This window comes from Pseudomicrostroma glucosiphilum (genome assembly GCF_003144135.1).
Source record: "Pseudomicrostroma glucosiphilum strain MCA 4718 unplaced genomic scaffold BCV69scaffold_4, whole genome shotgun sequence".
NCBI lineage: Eukaryota > Fungi > Basidiomycota > Exobasidiomycetes > Microstromatales > Microstromataceae > Microstroma > Microstroma glucosiphilum.
Window position 1 is genome coordinate 475,060 of NW_020289916.1, and position 16,531 is coordinate 491,590.

At 56.0% G+C, this 16,531-nt stretch overlaps 5 protein-coding genes across 5 annotated transcripts; 2 read left to right on the forward strand and 3 right to left on the reverse strand.

Annotated features, from left to right (window-relative positions):
- Positions 1-165: 165 nt before the first annotated feature.
- Positions 166-2,836, forward strand: BCV69DRAFT_281762 (S-adenosyl-L-methionine-dependent methyltransferase). The gene is made up of 3 exons (XM_025492101.1): positions 166-601; positions 670-1,505; positions 1,600-2,836. Exons 1-3 carry the CDS (start codon positions 250-252, stop codon positions 2,449-2,451), a joined length of 2,040 nt encoding a protein of 679 aa, XP_025349008.1. The 5' UTR covers positions 166-249; the 3' UTR covers positions 2,452-2,836.
- Positions 2,457-5,536, reverse strand: BCV69DRAFT_281763 (actin-like ATPase domain-containing protein). Its single transcript, XM_025492102.1, has one exon. It carries the CDS (start codon positions 5,424-5,426, stop codon positions 2,640-2,642), a length of 2,787 nt encoding a protein of 928 aa, XP_025349009.1. The 5' UTR covers positions 5,427-5,536; the 3' UTR covers positions 2,457-2,639.
- Positions 5,537-5,715: 179 nt separating this feature from the next.
- Positions 5,716-14,645, forward strand: BCV69DRAFT_281764 (hypothetical protein). The gene has a single exon (XM_025492103.1). The coding sequence runs from the start codon at positions 5,789-5,791 to the stop codon at positions 14,582-14,584; it is 8,796 nt and encodes a 2,931-aa protein (XP_025349010.1). The 5' UTR covers positions 5,716-5,788; the 3' UTR covers positions 14,585-14,645.
- On the reverse strand, positions 14,639-15,944 carry BCV69DRAFT_157432 (hypothetical protein). The gene is made up of 3 exons (XM_025489398.1): positions 15,619-15,944; positions 14,739-15,526; positions 14,639-14,717 (listed from the first exon to the last, which is right to left on the reverse strand). The coding sequence occupies exons 1-3, from the start codon at positions 15,845-15,847 to the stop codon at positions 14,694-14,696; spliced, it is 1,041 nt and encodes a 346-aa protein (XP_025349011.1). The 5' UTR covers positions 15,848-15,944; the 3' UTR covers positions 14,639-14,693.
- BCV69DRAFT_157411 (Erg28-like protein) lies at positions 15,613-16,520 on the reverse strand. The gene has a single exon (XM_025489397.1). The coding sequence runs from the start codon at positions 16,451-16,453 to the stop codon at positions 16,043-16,045; it is 411 nt and encodes a 136-aa protein (XP_025349012.1). The 5' UTR covers positions 16,454-16,520; the 3' UTR covers positions 15,613-16,042.
- Positions 16,521-16,531: the final 11 nt, after the last annotated feature.

Consider the following 16,531-nt stretch of genomic DNA (forward strand, 5'->3'; position numbering starts at 1 on the left):
GACCAAATGAGATGATCGCACTCTACCATTGCCTGTCTGTCTGCCCGCCGTCGTCGTCGCCTCTGCACTGCGCGCCTTGGTCCGAGGCCGACCCGATGCGACGGGGCTGCACGTCAAAAATTTTGAGGCGCACGTCCGCACATCGATTGAGAAGATCAAGGTGATCCTTCAGTTGCACCTCTGCTTCGCTAGTCTACCCTCGGTACTCAAGCAGTTTACCTCCATCACACCTCGTCCCACATCCAAGGCATGAGCGACATCTCCAGAGAAGACGAGGAGCGTCACTCCGATTCATCCTTTGACGAGGCTGACGATCAGGACTGGGCCGATTGGGTTGACGATGAAGATGTCGATGCCCAGCGAGCTTCCAGCGCAGGTGGTAGTAAGACCAGCACCGGCAACATCACCTACGACCCTCTTTCCTCCAACTCTGCTCCCTCTTCTTCTGCGACTACTGGACAGGGGTCGTTCAGAGTTCCTACGAGGGCGCTGTTCGCTGATGCAAAGGGACAGTATGAGATCTTTGATTCACCCGTGCTTGCATTGAGAAGGGCTAAAGAGCAGGAGGGGTGCGATGTTGTCGCTGTGGTCAAGAAGCTTGGTGAGTAGAAAAGGAAGCTATGGAGACTTGTGGGCATTCTTCTGACGTTGAGCTACATGACTCCACAGGTTTGGACGCTCTGCAGGTAATCCGTCTAGTCAATCACATCAGGAGGAACAATCTGCCTCCAGCAGCCGTCAGTGGATTGACTGGTGCAGAGCCTTTCCTCAATGATGATTCTGAGCTCGCTCCTGTTGCAGGTCTGGAAGACGATGGACTTCTACAGCTCGATTTTGACGAGCTAGAAGTACAGGGAGAAGCAGGGCAGCAGGCCTCGTCTAAGGACGCTTCTTCTACTGGCAATCTGCATCGCGTACAGGAGCTCGAGGAGGAGTTGGCAGCTATGCGTCTTGCCTTTGAGGATCTGCGAAAGCAATACAGCTCGCGCATTGGACTTGACTTGGATGCGGCCGCCGAGGGTAGCACCAAGGGCAAGTCAAGAGCAAGTGAGACGAGCCCCATTGCCGGTAGCAGCCGGACTCACAACTCCTTTGAGTCTCCTTCTACCTCTGGCACGGGCGCGACTGGAAAGAGGGACGACGATACCCACTACTTCAACTCGTACGCCTCCAACGATATTCACCAGACGATGCTGGAGGATTCGGTCCGGACGTTGACCTATGCCAAATTCCTCCTCTCACCACGCAACGCCGCCTTTATCCGGGGCAAGACGGTCATGGACGTAGGGTGTGGATCTGGAATTCTTTCCCTCTTCTGTGCTAGAGCTGGAGCTAAAGAAGTGCTGGCCATTGACGCCTCGGATGTGGCGGATCGGGCGAGGGGAAACATTGAGGCTAATGGCTGGGGTCATGTCGTCAAGGTTAAGAAGGGCAAGCTGGAAGATTTGGGAGAGGAGCTGAAGCCTTACGAGGGGAAAGTGGACTTGATCGTATCAGAGTGGATGGTGAGTCGCTGCAGAATTGAGTCCGCGCTCGAGCTCTGCTCTGTCCAGCACAGGGCCTGGACTGACATTTCCTGTCTCCTCCCTCCTTTCACAGGGTTACTTCCTTCTCTATGAGAGCATGCTCCCCTCTGTCTTGGTCGCACGAGACTGCTACCTGAACCCTTCCACTGGTCTTCTCGCCCCTTCTCACTGCCGTATGCTGCTAGCAGCCGTCTCAGACGCCGCCTTTCTACATCAACGGATCAAGTTCTGGGATGACGTGCACGGCTTCGCCATGCCTGCCATGTCCAAAGGTCTCGAGGTAGACGCCTACACCGAGGGTCTCTCCAAGGACAAGCTAGTCAGCTCCGTCGCGAGCGTCTTTGATCTACCACTGCAGACGATGCAAGCTAAGCAGCCCTCCTTTGTTGCCCCTTTTACTCTCGAGGTGACTCAAGAAACGACTGTCCACGGCTTCTTGAATTGGTTCGACACATGGTTCGTACCTCTCCCACACCCTGCCCTGCCTAGCAGCGAAAAGGAGCCGGGAGAGAAGAGAAAGGAGCTCAAAGGTGGTGAGGTCATTTCCGGTCTGCCCCCCGTCACCACACGACCAGTGACCGAGGCAGATGTAGAGGGAATTGCCCTCAAGGGTCGTGAGGAGCAGCGGCTCCCTACTTCCGAAGAGGAGCGCGCAGGTGGTGAAACCGTCTCCTTCACTACTGGTCCCGAGGGCAAGGAGACGCACTGGAAACAGACGGTCCTCCTCCTTAAAGAGCCACTGCAGGTCACTGCCGGAACGCTCATCACTGGTACCATGCACGTGGTTCCTTCGACGGTCAATTCTAGAGAGCTGGACGCGGAGATTCACTGGGTTGTGAGGAGCAAGGAGGAGCATGAGGCCAGATTGAGGGGAGAGATCAAGAAGGTCGAGACGATGACTGTACAGGTTTGGGCTGTGAGATAGATGAGTAGGCGAGCACACCGGCGAGGCATACCATGTTAGAGGTCGGGTTGAGAAGATCATTTCATTGCAATGTAAAGATCACTTGCTTTGCACACTGGGTCACAAAGGAATCCCTCTCATATCTCTAGCTACAACTTCACTTTCTACCGCAGCCCGTAGGCAATATGAAACGTCGACAGTGACGCCTTCTAGAGCTCCTCGTGCTTGAGCGTCTCCTCTTCGGTCGCCGCGACTGACTTTTTGCCCTCGCCAGCAGAGCTACTCTTGCTACCACTAGCGCTCGCAGCATTGCTGCTGGCAGAGCTGGAGCTAGGCCTCGTCTTGGGTATCCTCCTCTTCTTGAGCTTAGTAACCTTATCTAGCAACTTCCTCGCCCTCTTCTCTGCCTCATCCACCTTCCACGCAGGCTCTTCTTCGCGCTTCTTCTTCTCTTGCTCCTTGCTGACCTTGGTGAACCAATCCTTGTCACCCTTGAGGGAAGATTGGAGAGAATCTAGATCGGTGCGAGAGTAGCGAGAAGAAGTGCCCTCGGTGATGGCTGCCGTGAGGTTGGTGTTGGCCTCGGTGAGGAACTCCTCGGTGAGATCGAGGGCACGCTGCATTCGCTTCGCGGCGCCAGATCGTCCACGAGCTTCGACCATCCTGCCCTCGATGGGGGTGACGAGCTGCTCCAGTGAGCTGAGACGCTTCTTCAGATCCTCGACCGTCGTGCGATCGCTCTCCCCACCGCCGCTGCTGAGCCACTCGGAAGTCTCCGAAGAGGCAGACTCAATCTTACTTCGCTCAGCAGAGGTAGAAGACTCTTCGAAAGTCTTGTCTCCACCCGAAGCCAACTCGCGCATCCGGTACACGTACGCCTCGAGCTTATTGCGGTACTCCTCGCGCTGCAACTTCCGACGAGCAGTGGCATCAGCCAAGTAGAGCTTGTCCTGGGAGACCTTCTGCGCCGCGCCAGACATGGGCTTGACTGAGCCTTGCGGGATGGTCTGCACTGTCAGACGAATGTGCTTATCGTGCAGGAGGTCAGCCGTCTCGGCGGATGGCGTTGTTTCGTTGACAGCGGCAGCGGCGGTATCGTTGGTCGCTGAGTCGCTGTTTGAATCGGCGGCGGCGGTATCATCTTCCTTGTCCGACTTGGCGCTGAAGAAGCTGCGAAGGGCCCCAACCACACCTCCTCCCTTCTTTGGCTTGACGATCAGCCAAGCGCTTTGCACGACCACGGTGCCCAGCGGCCTCTGCACAAAGGTCACGTTGACCGAGGTCTCCACCTTGTTCAGATCACCTGCTGCCTTCAGCGCGCTGAGGGTAGTGTCGATCTCTTCCACTTCAGCCCTGTACAGTGGCCTGCCAAAAGTGTCCAGCTTGCCTTCTGCAGCAGCCTCTGCGCCATAGCCAATCTCGAAGCCAAAGTCGGTGTACACTCCCTCATAGTAGCGATGCTTGTACTCTTGCTCCAAAGTCTCTGGGCTTCCCTTCCACAACTGATCTTCCGTTCCTTCCGAGTCGGTCAAGACAACCGAGTAAGGGTTGATATCTGCGACTCGGACGGGCTTCATCTTCAGCTGTGGGTTGAAGCTAGCGCCATAGAATCCTGCACCTAGAGCCATGGCTTCGTCAGCATTGAGATTCTGTGCCACAAGGCTCGCAGGAACGCCTGCCTGAGCTACCGATTTCTGGACGAGCGGCACACGCGTGTTGCCTCCGATGAAAATGACCGATGTCAAGTCAGACAGTTTCGCCTCTCCTCGCGTAAGAGCGTCCGAGATGGGCGAGCTGAAGGACCCGCCGAGTCCCTTTGCTTCAACAGCAGCCTCGAATTCTTCTCTGGTGACTGTAGCTCTGAAGTCGACGTCTCCAATGAGACCCTCGATGGAGACTCGAGCGTCTTGATTGGCAGAGAGCACATGCTTAGCCTTCGAGGCGGAGGCGAGCAGCTTCGCCATCGCTCTTGCATTCTTCGCCACATCATCTGACTTCTTTGACTCCTTGTACTTCTCAACTAAAATCTCCCTCAGAATCTCATCGAGAGCCAATCCTCCAGCTTCGCGCGACCAGCCGGTGGAGAGGACTTCGATGAAGGTGTGTTCCTTCATCGATGTGCCAAAGAGGTCCTCCGTCGGGAAAGACTTGGTGGAAAACCGGACCAGAGATGCCCTAGTAGCGGAGTGACCGGAATCGTAGAGCAGGTGGAGCTCAGGAGTCGCAAAATTTCTGGTCAAGGCGAGCGATGTGGCAGCAGCTGCAGCATCGCTGACCAGACGAGGTCTGAAGCCAGCCAGAGTGGCAGCGTCGAAGATGGCCTGTCGCTCCGCTGCCGTCCAGAAGGTGGGGACTGTCACTACTGTCTCAAGGCCGCCGTAGCTACCGATGGTGCCAGGATATGTGACCTTGACCTTCTCTCCGGCAGTCTCCTCTGCAAGCATACGGGCATGAGAGAGCTGCATGGCGACCATCTCTTCGACGGTGTGCGTGTCTGGTCCGGAACCATCCTTTGTGTAGTCGGTTGCGCGCGTGGCTGCAATGGTACCCCTGTCGGTAGAAACGAGCTGCGAGCCCAGCAATGCTGTGTATCGATCCCGGAGCTGCTGATCTTGCTCATCGGCAGACCTTCCCAGCAACAGTTTGAGATCAGGGAAGGAATCTCCAGGGTAGCGTGTTGCGAGGTTACTTGCGTCTGTGCCAAAGGAGCGATCAGCCATCTTCCAGGCCACCACGGAGGACAGCTTTCGCTTCGAGTCGCGTGTGAGTACCACATCTGGCGTCATGCCCGGCTTGATAAGAGCCGTCTTGAGCGAGTCGGCGCCATAGTCGAAGGATATGATACCCAGGGAGAGGACCGGCGAGACGATGAAGCATAGAGCGAGGAGCAGAGTGGCCAGGAGCGGAAGGCGGCGTGAGGATGCAGCACTGCTCTTCGGCGCGCCTTTGCTCGGCCTCTTGGCGGATGAGCTGTACCTTGGCTGAGTGGTGGCCATGACGGTGATCACCATGAGCCGAGTCAGAATGATGATGCCGTGGCAGATACGGGAGGGAAAAGGTAAAGACGGACGAGGGACTGACTGGCAAGTTGGCCGTAGGGACGAGGACGAAGGCCAAAGAGCAACACCTCCCTGCCTCCCTTTCTTCGCTCCACGTCGCCATCACTCAGGCGCGCACGCAAGGGCAATCGGGACAAAAGCCGGAACGGAAGACGGAAAGAAGAAGTGGACCTCTGAAATTTATGAATTCCCGCCCAGAAGTGGCCACGGACACGCAGGCCACCAAGGTCACCATTACTCACCAAGCCATCCCATATCGTCCTGATTCCCCTCGATCCTAGCTGCCTGCATCGCTCGTCATGGAGCGAGGCTATGGTAGAGCCAACGGAGGTGGCAAGAGCCAGGAAAAGGGCAAAGACAAAGCCCGACCAAGGCCACGGCAACCTATGAGTAGAGAGGTCGCCTTCCATAAGAACAAGGCTCGCGCCAGAGAGGAGGCCCAGGCCAGGCTACGCAATGCTGGCGGACCATCCTCATTCAGTACCACTCCCGTTGCTTCTACCTCCAAGGCATTGGAGAGCACACGCAAGATCTTCGAGAATCCTCATCCGTATCGGTACAAGTCTTTTAATGACCGCCTCGCTTCCGTACACATTGGGGCTTCCAGCAGTCTCACCTCCGGCAGGGGCTCTACGATGGCCGGTCTTGACGTGCAAGGCGTGGCTCCCAGTGCGCCTGTCACTGACATTGATGACGATTTCGATGACTACGATGAGGAGGCTCGCATGGCTATCCTACTCGCCTCTACTGCCTTCGGGTCCGCTCTCCTCACCTGGAGAGAGCTGAATCTTACTGTGCCCTTCCAAAAGCTGCTTCGGGAGATCACCTCGCGGTCGCAATCACTGCCACAGCTGATTCATCATCGATCTCACATCGTTTCTGCCCTCTCGTCGACTCTTCGCAGCAAGAGCTCAGATGCCCACCTCGCATATGAACCCGCCCTTGATCTCTTCCCTCGCCTCGCCCTGGATCTGGGATCTGAATTCCTGCCCGTCTACCCAGAAGCGTTGGAGGCCATGCTACAGACTACGATGATCAGCAAGAACGCCACAGGCGGCGACGAGAAGATGGCAGCCAGGCTAGTGGAAAAGGCATTCGAGATGGTAGCAGCCCTCTTCAGGAATGTGGCGCCGCTCATTGTCAAAGGACAAGGAGGGCGCGACTGGTTGCAAGAAACCTGGGGCATTGTGAGGCCATATCTGGGCTACTCTGCCTGCGCGATGGACGTAGATGATGAGCAAGAAGAGGAAGAATCCCCAGAAGATGACAACGCAGTGTCGTCAAACTCTAAGCCATCCCCACCTCGCATCCCATCTCATGTCCGCAGGTTCGCGGCAGAGGCGTTTGCTCATCTGCTCCGCCGAGCCAAGCAGCCGCAACTCGTGCAGTCTGCCGCTTTCATGCTCAGCGATGTTGAAGAGGTGCTTTCGAGCGCCAGCGCAGGGAGGGAGGAAGAGGAGCAGGGTCATGGGCGCTCTTCCGGAGCCTTTGCTTCAGGTGTCGCCGGCATCTGGCTCGAAGTGGTGAAATCGGTGGATCGCCGCCTACATAGCCAGGCAGTCCCGCAAATCACTGCTCTCGTCTTCCGCTCAGATGTGGCACCTTCGCAAGCTCAGACAGTCGTGGGTAAGCTGCTCTTCACGGCTCTCGTACATCACGGACAAGCGGCCCATCTTGCTCCTGTATTTGAGCTTCTTATACAGACAGCTGATGAACGACTGTCGGCGTGTCAGGCTGAGCCCAGTGCAAAAACTCAAGAAGCTCTGCTTCAATCGCTCGTTTGGTTGATCGCAGCTCTGGGCACACGGAAAGGCAATCGAGTCGATGAATCTGCGAAGACACCCCTCTTTGCCCTCCTTTTGGGGCTTGTGCAAACATTCGCCGACTCCAAAGACAGCGCAATGTCCTCCGCTTTGACGGTGCTACTATCTCTCACTCTTCCCATTGGTCGGATACCGGATCTTGTTGGTCCCGGCATCAGAATCGTTGACATCCTGACCAAAGGTCGCGGAGAGAATGGTGCTCTATCGCAGGCCTTTGTTGCATGTGTTCTCGCGCTGGCAGATCCTTCCATCGCCTGGCCAGGATTCAAACAATGCGTCCTACCACAAGTGCTTACCGCCACCATGCAAGCGGCAGGATCCTCCTCGAGTCCTTCAGCAAAGGACGCGGCCTTTCGCCTTCTCAACGATCTGAGTAAATCGGGTCAACTCGACTCCATTGCCCAGGACAACTCCAACGAGTCTCCCAAGATAGCGCGTTGGAGAACTACAGTAGGCAGCGAGCTCGGACATCGGCTCGATCGTTTAGCCGAGCTAATAGCTTCACCACACTCTGCCGAAGTGACTCAGGAGCTCGAGAGACTAGTCCCTGCTCTTGGTCTAGTGAAGCTTTTTGCCAGGACAGAGTATGCAGAGAGCATCGCAGAATCTATCAGGTCGGGGGTCGCATCGCTGCTTACTTCGGCGCTGTCCTCGACTGACGAGGTCGAAACAAGGTTCAATGCTTCAGTCTCGAATTCCTTGGCAGTGCTGGGCAGTCTCCTATCAGCGCTCGCCAGCATGGTCTCAGAGGCAACAAATCAAGCTCGAGCGCATGAACTGATTGGTGGGATCACCAACAACTCGCAGCTTGTCGCAGCAGTGACACAATTACTTCCCCAGCATCGCTACGCCCTGTCCGCCGCAGTGGAAATCTTCACGATTGCATCAGCGAAGTCGGCCACAAGACAGGGTGTGCTACCCCCACCCGAAGAATGCGTTCAGAACTTCTGGCCCAGTCTCATGGCTGAAGATGAGGACCTGAGACGGGCTAGTGCACAATGGCTGACATTATGTGGACACAATGCGGCCGTTGAGAACCAGGAGCTGTCGGAGCTGTACTCCTTGATCAGCAAGATCGAGGATATACCATTGCGAGTCGAGACCGTCAGAGATCGCAATGTGAGACTGAGATCTCTGGTCAGGGAGTTGCTCCGCCTCGCAGCTCACAGCGACACTGAATCCGACGCCCGGAGAACGACACAGCTGGAAATGACAGCAAAGACTGTCTGTCGGTACGTCGTGAGCACGTTAAAGCTGAACTTCAAACCTTTGTGGGAAGAAGCAAGAAAGGCTTTGGCCGACATGAGTGGTAGATATGCTGCTCTAGTCTGGGAAGTCGCTTTCGAAGAGCTCACTGCCAGTCGCGGTCCCAAAATGCTTCCGAGCAGCTGGCTAGCCGAGGATGGTTGTCAGCGTGCTGTGTCTTACCCGGCTCTGCAAGATGACCTTGACGAAGACTCAGCAGATGAACATAACAAAGCCTTCCGCGACCCCCAGAGGACACAGCGGACTGCGCTTATCCTAGGGATTTGGGAGAAGGCCTCGCAAGAGGTAGCATCGCAAACGCGCCAGGTGCTCAAAGAGCTGCAAGCCCCTGCCGGTAGATTAGACGTGGCCAACTACCACGGTCAGATCCTCATCTTGTTCTCCGAACAGCCTGCAATGGTGGAGAAGCACAACGCTGCATTTGTGCAGCACTTCTTCTCGACTGTTGTAGACGATGACGCCCAGAGGCGAGGTGGGGACGCTGCCGACATCGACGATGAAATGGAAGACAAGAGCAGCTCTCGAGAGGTCAAGCAGTCCTCGAATGTAGCATCTCTGAGCTTGAGGCAGCGACAAGAACGAGTGCACTCCTACCTCGAGGTCTTTAACAAGTTCTCAAATCCCAAGGCGCTCTTCCGATCTAGTGGTCTTCACGAGTATTTCTACTCCCTGATGGCTCAAGGAGAGAGCAAAATCCAGACTCTTGCTCTCCAATGTGTGCTGACCTGGAAGGATCCGGCCCAGCTCAAGTACGAAGAGCGGATGTTCAGGCTACTGGATCAGAGCAAGTTTAGAGATGAGTTGACATCTTTCGACTTGGCATTGGGCGGACAAGCTATCCAAGAGGAGCATCGAGCGAGCTTGATGCCCCTCCTGATCCGACTACTCTTTGGATCAATTGTGTCGAAGAAGGGCCGTAGCAGTGCAAGCACAAGCGGCGCCGGAAGAAAAGTTGCGATTCTGAACGCACTGTCCGGATGTTCCTCTGCCGAGCTGGGAATTCTGGTAGACCTGATGCTTGGGCCTTTCCAGGATCAAGTCCCAGATGTCCAAGGCAGCAAGATGGCGATCTCTCAGACTCCTCCTCAAGCCTTCCTCCGACAGCAGAATGGACTCTTGTCCCTCCTGGCAGATGTCGTTAAGCATCTTGGTGCACAATTGATAGCGCACTGGTCGCGCTTGGTAGGCGTCACTATCAATCTTGCTCATCACAGCTCAGCGAGAGCAGCTGAGCAAGGACCTGGAAAAGCGTCTGCCGTGTCTCGAGATGTGCGACAAGCAGCCATCCGCCGTTTGGCAGACTTCTTCAAGTGCCCCGCTTCCCCTCAATTCGACTGGACGGCATACATGCCAGTCATCTTCTCATCGCTCGTCTCCCCGCGTCTGGAGTTGTTTTCCTCAGAGAACACCCAGAGTCCTTCAGCTCTGCTCGAGCTGTTTAACATCTGGTCAGCCAAGCAACAGTTTCTGCCGTTGTTGGTGAAAGGTGACCAGCGAGTGTTGCCGAGTCTCTACTCCTGCTTGGCAGTGCCTACGGTCAAGAATCCTGTCGTGGTCCCGATCCTGGATATCGTCGAGCGCATCTTGGACAGCGCAGAGGATGCTTCAGAGGACAATCAGTCGGGCATCGACGTCACGCAGGCAAAGATGGTGAAGGACGAGGTGCTCAGACCCTTTATCTCCTCTCTCGTGTCGAGTCTGAGCCCGCTGCTCCAGAGGACTTCTTCAGCTGCACAGCCGGATCACATTTTGCAAAGAGCAATCGGTTTGCTCTCCCGCATTGCAGTGTTCGTCGAAAAATCAGACGATGCTACGCTAGTATTGGACCTTCTTGGGCCCATGCTCCGAAAGAGCAATCGAGTTGTCCCGGAGAAGAGCAAGACGGAGCTGTTGTCCACCTTCAGAGACTTGCTGTTGCTGACAGACACCTTCAAGGACCCTCAGTCCGACATCTTTACACGTCACTACGAGCTATTCTCCTCAATGTGGTCTACTCTCCGCTCTCGAGCTGCCCGTCAAAGTCTAGGCACTGTCTTCAAGCAGATTGCGCTCGTCGACGGCAGCCTTGGACGCGTCGCAGGATGGGTTGAGGCACTGAATGCATTCAGTGTCCGGAGGCTGGACGAAGTTGACTTCGATCAGCGACTGGACGTTTTCGACGCCTTGACCAGCAAAGGAGAGGAATTGACGCCGCGTGAGTGGCTGCCAATCTTGCACAACATGATCTTCTTCATTCAGGATGGAGAAGAATTGGTCATTCGAAGTAATGCTAGTGCTGTGCTGCGAAGTTACGTGCAAGCAGTAGCAGACGAGAAGGAGGAAGGCCCCCTCCGTAGTCTTTTCACTCGCATCGTGTACCCTGCTCTCCGAAAGACACTCCGTTCTCGCTCCGAGCCCGTGAGGAGGGAAGTCGTCTCGGTCATCGGCGCTGCTGTCAAAGATCTGCCTCACGTGGCGGCCCTCTCAGAGATGCAGGGTCTTCTCGCAGCTGGCGACGAAGAGGCCAACTTCTTCAACAACATTCACCACATTCAACTTCACCGCCGCTCCAGAGCGCTGCGACGACTCGCGGAGCATGCAGAGGGCGGAGAGTTGAGGAGCAAGTCGATCTCCGAGGTCTTCTTACCCCTCATTGGGCACTTCCTTGAGGCTGGTCATACGGAGATCGGTGATCACAACCTCGCCAATGAGACTTTGAGCTGCATCGGACGGCTCACCAGGCAACTACAGTGGGGATCGTACAATGCGTTGCTCTGGAAATACCTAAGGCTCGCCGATGGCAAGTCTGCCGGCGAGAAGATTTATGTCCGAGCAGCTATGGCCATCTTGGATAATTTTCACTTCGGTATGGAGGACGTTGTGCCTGCTGAAGAGGAAGCAGTCGAGGATCAAGAGGATGCCGAGGTAGACGGCGCAGTCGAAGACGAAGCCGCGGTAGCTGCTCGAGCTCAGGAGGCCGCGGCCGAAAAGGAAAAGCACGCTGCGCAATCGCAGAAGATTGTGACTTCAGTCACAGCGAAGCTGCTGCCTGCTTTGATGGGCTACCTCGAGCATCATGATGACGAGACAGATGATGCTCTACGCCTGCCGATCGCCGTCGGTGTGGTAACAGTGGTAGAGTGTCTACCTTCTGCTGAGAAGGAGGTTCAGCTGGGCAAGTTGCTTAGTGTCCTAGCAAATGTCTTCCGAAGCAAGTCACAGGAGACAAGAGACCTGGCTCGAGAGACGTTATGCAAGATCGCTGTCGCTCTAGGTGCAGAGAGATTGCCTCAGATTGTGAAGGAGCTCCGGCGTGCTCTGACTCGGGGCCCACAGCTAGCTATCCTGGCCTACAACATCCACTCGATTCTGGTGCATCTAATGCAACACGAGGCTTCTCCCCTCACTTATCTTGATCGTGGTGTGGAAGACATGATCGCAATCGCCGGTGAGGACCTGTTTGGTCACACGAGCGAAGACCGTGAAGCTACAGACTACAAGATCAAGGCGCGAGAGATGAGGCAGAGCAAGAGTCTCGACACCTTTGAGCAGCTGGCGAAGATCATCGCACCTCACTGTATCAATGCTCTGCTGGCTCCGCTAAAGACCATCATGGAGCAGACTGAAGCGCCTCGGTCCATGAAGGCTGTGGAAGACGCTCTGAGAAGGACAGCATCGGGCATCAACTCCAATGGACACTTTGACTACACGTCCCTGTTGGGGCTCTGCCATAGTACTATCACCAGCAACTCTTCCTTCCTTAAAGCGCGAGCTGGCGCAGCTAAAGGCCAGGGCTCGGCGCCCAAGCAGGACGTACTTCTGATGAAGCGCAAAGACGTCGAGGCTGGAGTATCAGTGCGGGATCACTATGCTGCAAATGCATATCGCTTCGTGGCCTTCGGCCTCGACCTTCTCGTTACTGCTCTTCGCCGGTCCCGCTTCGACTTTGCCGACAAGGAGGTGCTGGGTCGCTTGGACCCGCTGGTGAATGCTGTAGGTAACACGCTATACGCTGCAGACACTCATGTGGTCACCCTGGGTCTGCGAGCGACGGGTGCCCTGCTTCGATGCCCACTGCCCTCGATCGAAGCCAGTCTGCCAGTCCTCACTCGTCAGACGCTCTCAGTCATCAATCGTGAAGCCAATCCAGCTGCGGATGCCTCTCAAGCCGGCCTACGCACTGTGACGATCATTTTGCGAGACTGTCCCAAGGCGGACTTCAAGGAGAAACAACTAGCGGACCTCCTCGCTCTGACTCTTCCCGAGATCGAAGAGCCGGCTGCTCAGTCGTCCATCTTCGGTCTGCTGCGAGCGATCATCGGCCGGCGCTTCGTGGTGCCCGAAGTGTACGAGGCAATGGACAAGGTGGCGGAGATGATGGTCACGAACCAAAGCTCGCAAGTGCGCGAGATCAGTCGAGCTGCCTTCCTGCAATTCTTGCTAGACTATCCTCAAGGCAAGGGTCGATTGCGCAATCAGATGGAGTTCCTCGCCAAGAACCTCTCGTACGTCTATGAGAGTGGACGATTGAGCGTTATGGACCTGCTTGCTGCCGTGCTGGCCAAGTTCAGCGATGATGTCCTGGCAGACTACGGTCAGCTCCTCTTCGTGGGCCTAGTCATGGTGCTGGCCAATGACGACTCCTCAAAGTGCAGAGAAAAGGCTGCCGAGTTGACGCGGACGCTCATCGGCCTCATTAGCGAAGAAAAGCGGGCGGGCCTGATCCAGATGGCTCATGCTTGGGCAGAGTCTACTGAGCGGGCGGACTTGTCCCGGGTCGGTGTGCAGGTCTACGGCCTCTTTCTTGAAGCGGTGCCTGACGAGGCTAGTAGCTGGACGCCCAAGGCTATGCGAGTTCTCCGTGGCGTAATCATTAGCTGCGCTGACGATCTAGAGGAGCTCGAGCATGCAGACGAATTTGCTGCAATGGACATGGATCTGGACTGGCAGCTACCTTACCACGCTCTGCAAGCCATCAGCAAGCTAAGCAAGGTCGAGCCAGCCCTCCTGGCAGGGTCTGGCAAGGACGTGTGCTCAACCTGGTCTGCCATTCGTCGACTGCTGCTCTTCCCTCATGCGTGGGTACGCATTGCCTCGTGTCGCCTCATCGGCAGCCTCTTCGCCACCACGCAGCCCGTCCAGCCGACACACTCGAGCGGTGGTGTTAAGGCAGCCGCTGCTCTCGATCCCTTGAGTCTAGAAGCTCTCATCGAGTCTTCACGTAAGCTTGCCTTGCAGCTGCGAGGCGATGTCGTAGACGATGCTCTGGGGCTTCAGATCGTCAAGAATCTCCTCTGGATCGGTCGCAGCTTTGCCAGCGTGCCTGTCAGCGAGAGAGAGACGAATGGGAAGGCCAAGAAGAAGAGAGCCAGCACTGTCGAGGCGGAGCAAGATGGAGAGACCGACGAAGAGGGTAGTGAGGTCGACTCCGAAGCAGATGACGAGGACGACGAGGCGGCGGCGGCAGAGAAGGATTCGGACGCTCTGGAGAACCCTCTAGCATGGCTCTTCACCAAGCTCTCCTATCAAGCCCGTAAAGTGCAAGGTGGCCATGCCACTGCTGATAACCCAGCAGGCGTAGCCACCGAGAGCTCCACGGCCATTCTTCGCTGGTTTGCAGCAATGGCGCAACACCTCTCCGTATCGCGCCTGCAGACTTTCCTGCCACACATCGTCACTCCTCTCTTCCGTCTCATGGATGACGAGACTTTGCGCGGTCCACGCGTAGAAGCACTCAAGACGCTCGCCTCTGAAGTCCAGGAACTCCTGACTGAAAAAGTAGGAACGACGAATTATGCTGCAGTGTACTCTCGAGTGCGCTCAAGGGCCCTGGATAGGAGACGGGAGAGGAGGAACAAGAGGTTACTCCAGGGTGTGGCGGATCCTGAGGGGGCGGCAAAGAGGAAGGAGAAGAGGAATGAGGGCAAGCACGAGAGTCGGAAGAGGAAGAATAGAGTGTTTGCGGATGGAAAGGGAAGGATGAAAGGAGCTGGACAGGGAAGCAAGAGAAGTCGACGTGATGGCTGAGCAGGGCGCAGGTGATGCGGTGACGAATTGATAAATGAAAGACACTACGAGACTAGAATGTAGCTTGTGACAGTGACGTAGCTGAGACTGAGTGACTCCCGCAATCCTCTCATTGCTGCTCCTGCTGCTCCTCCTCCTCACCAGCCCTCTTCACCTTCACCTTCACCTTCACCTCCCAAATCTCCACACCACACCAAACCTCCTCCTCCCACTTCAGTGCATCTCTCACTATCCTCCTCAACTTCTTCTGCGACACCCTCGTCAGTTGCAATCCAAAGCGCTGCGCTGCTTCGAGGGAAGAAGTTATAAAGGGAGAGTCTCGCCTTTCGAGTGCAACGAGACCGTGCGTCTCGGGCTGGAGCTCGGGCTGGAGCTCGGCTTGCACTGCGCTGCCGCTGGAGGAGGAAGAAGAAGTGAGGAGGGAGGAAAAGGTACGCCAGAAGGGCTCGACGAGGTGTGGGACGTAGAGCGTGTCGGTTGCTAGCACGAGGTTGATGCGACGAGCCTCGTCTTGAGATGGAGCATTTTCCTCTTCACTTGAGGACGAGGACGAGGATGAGGCTGATGAGTCGGATGCTGAAGAGGTGAGGCGCTGAACCTCCTCCACCGTGCCGGTCCATTGCTCCCAGTCCAGTTCCCTCCGCCTCATCCGCCCTTTCATTCCAAGCCTCTCCAGCACGGCATTTTCCCGGCCATTCTTTTTCATCACTCCCCGCAGCACCTCAGGCAAATCCGTTGCCCGGACATCCCACCCCATATGCGCCAGAAGCACCGATAGGAACCCTACCCCTGCCCCGAGCTCGACTGCTAGCGCTCCTCTTCGGGGATTTCGAGCGTAGCGTGGAGTATGGAGAAGGTAGGCTGCTAGAACTTGTGAGGAGAGCCAGAGAGAGGAGGAGGTGGAGTGAGTTGTGGAGGATTGGTGAAGGGTGAGGGTGAGATCTAGGGTGGACGATGGAGACATCACGAGGGAGGAGGAGCGGGGTGTCAGACGAGGCACGCTGAGCTCAATCTCAATAGCGGAAGCTACTGACTTAGCTCGGGAACGTTGTACTGGAGTACGTCGAGGTGCTTTGTATCGTATGCTGGGCGATTCACGACCTTTGCCGCATCATAGAGTGCTGCTTCCTCTTCTGCGCTTTCGTCTGGCCCGCTCGCATCTGCCCATCCTCCCTCGAGCTCAGGAGGGCATTGTTGACTTGACTGATCTTGTGATTGGGATTCAGGGTGAGCCTTAGTGCCTCTTGACTTGCCCTTGCCCATGGGATTCCCTCGTACCGCGTCCGAGGCCTTGATGTAGATTGATGAAGCTCGGCTACATTTTCAAGCCCTGATTGTGCTCCGCTGCGTGTTGCACCGCCCCTCAGCATCCTCCTCCACGTGAGGAGTACTTTCTTCCTAGACCGCTCGCCTAACCTCCTCATGTGCCTTCGCCTTACAGGGTCAACATAGCCCCTCTTACTTGCCGACGTAGTGATTGTACTGCATCACCATGGCAGCCAGTGTACCAGTGGCTACAAGCAGTGTGCTCCTGATCCCTCCAGAGCTAAGCGTAGCCGTCTTGTACACTGCCATCTCACTTCCAATATGCAACAGCACAATGACAAATGTAGCCATACAAATCTCATACACCTCCTTGTTGGTGATAGAGTATGCAGCATAACAGCGTACCACGGCGGCAGTGAGGGTCCAGAAGGAGTAATGGCGCGTCTGCAGTGGGGTGACTTGAGATAGACCCTTGTTTGTGGAGTAGGATTTCCGAGAAGAGGCGGTGCTGAAGAGACCGGTGAGGGTGTTTCCTGCGGCGAGAATGGAGACTGCCAGTAGCCAGCGACCCAGATTGGTAGAAGGAAGGTGGAGGGAAGACATTTCAGCGAGGTTTAATGGTGAGGATGATTGTTGATATGAGGGTTCAGGAGGTGGACAGGAAGAAGCATGGTGGGTGAA

Coding starts and splice junctions, on each gene's coding strand:
- BCV69DRAFT_281764 (XM_025492103.1), top strand. CDS start 5,789: ATGGAGCGAGGCTATGGTAGAGCCAACGGAGGTGGCAAGAGCCAGGAA.
- BCV69DRAFT_281762 (XM_025492101.1), top strand. CDS start 250: ATGAGCGACATCTCCAGAGAAGACGAGGAGCGTCACTCCGATTCATCC. Junction 602..669: donor CGCTGTGGTCAAGAAGCTTG/GTGAGTAGAAAA, acceptor ATGACTCCACAG/GTTTGGACGCTCTGCAGGTA. Junction 1,506..1,599: donor TGATCGTATCAGAGTGGATG/GTGAGTCGCTGC, acceptor CTCCTTTCACAG/GGTTACTTCCTTCTCTATGA.
- BCV69DRAFT_281763 (XM_025492102.1), bottom strand. CDS start 5,426: ATGGCCACCACTCAGCCAAGGTACAGCTCATCCGCCAAGAGGCCGAGC.
- BCV69DRAFT_157432 (XM_025489398.1), bottom strand. CDS start 15,847: ATGGGCAAGGGCAAGTCAAGAGGCACTAAGGCTCACCCTGAATCCCAA. Junction 15,527..15,618: donor GTACAACGTTCCCGAGCTAA/GTCAGTAGCTTC, acceptor CGTCCACCCTAG/ATCTCACCCTCACCCTTCAC.
- BCV69DRAFT_157411 (XM_025489397.1), bottom strand. CDS start 16,453: ATGTCTTCCCTCCACCTTCCTTCTACCAATCTGGGTCGCTGGCTACTG.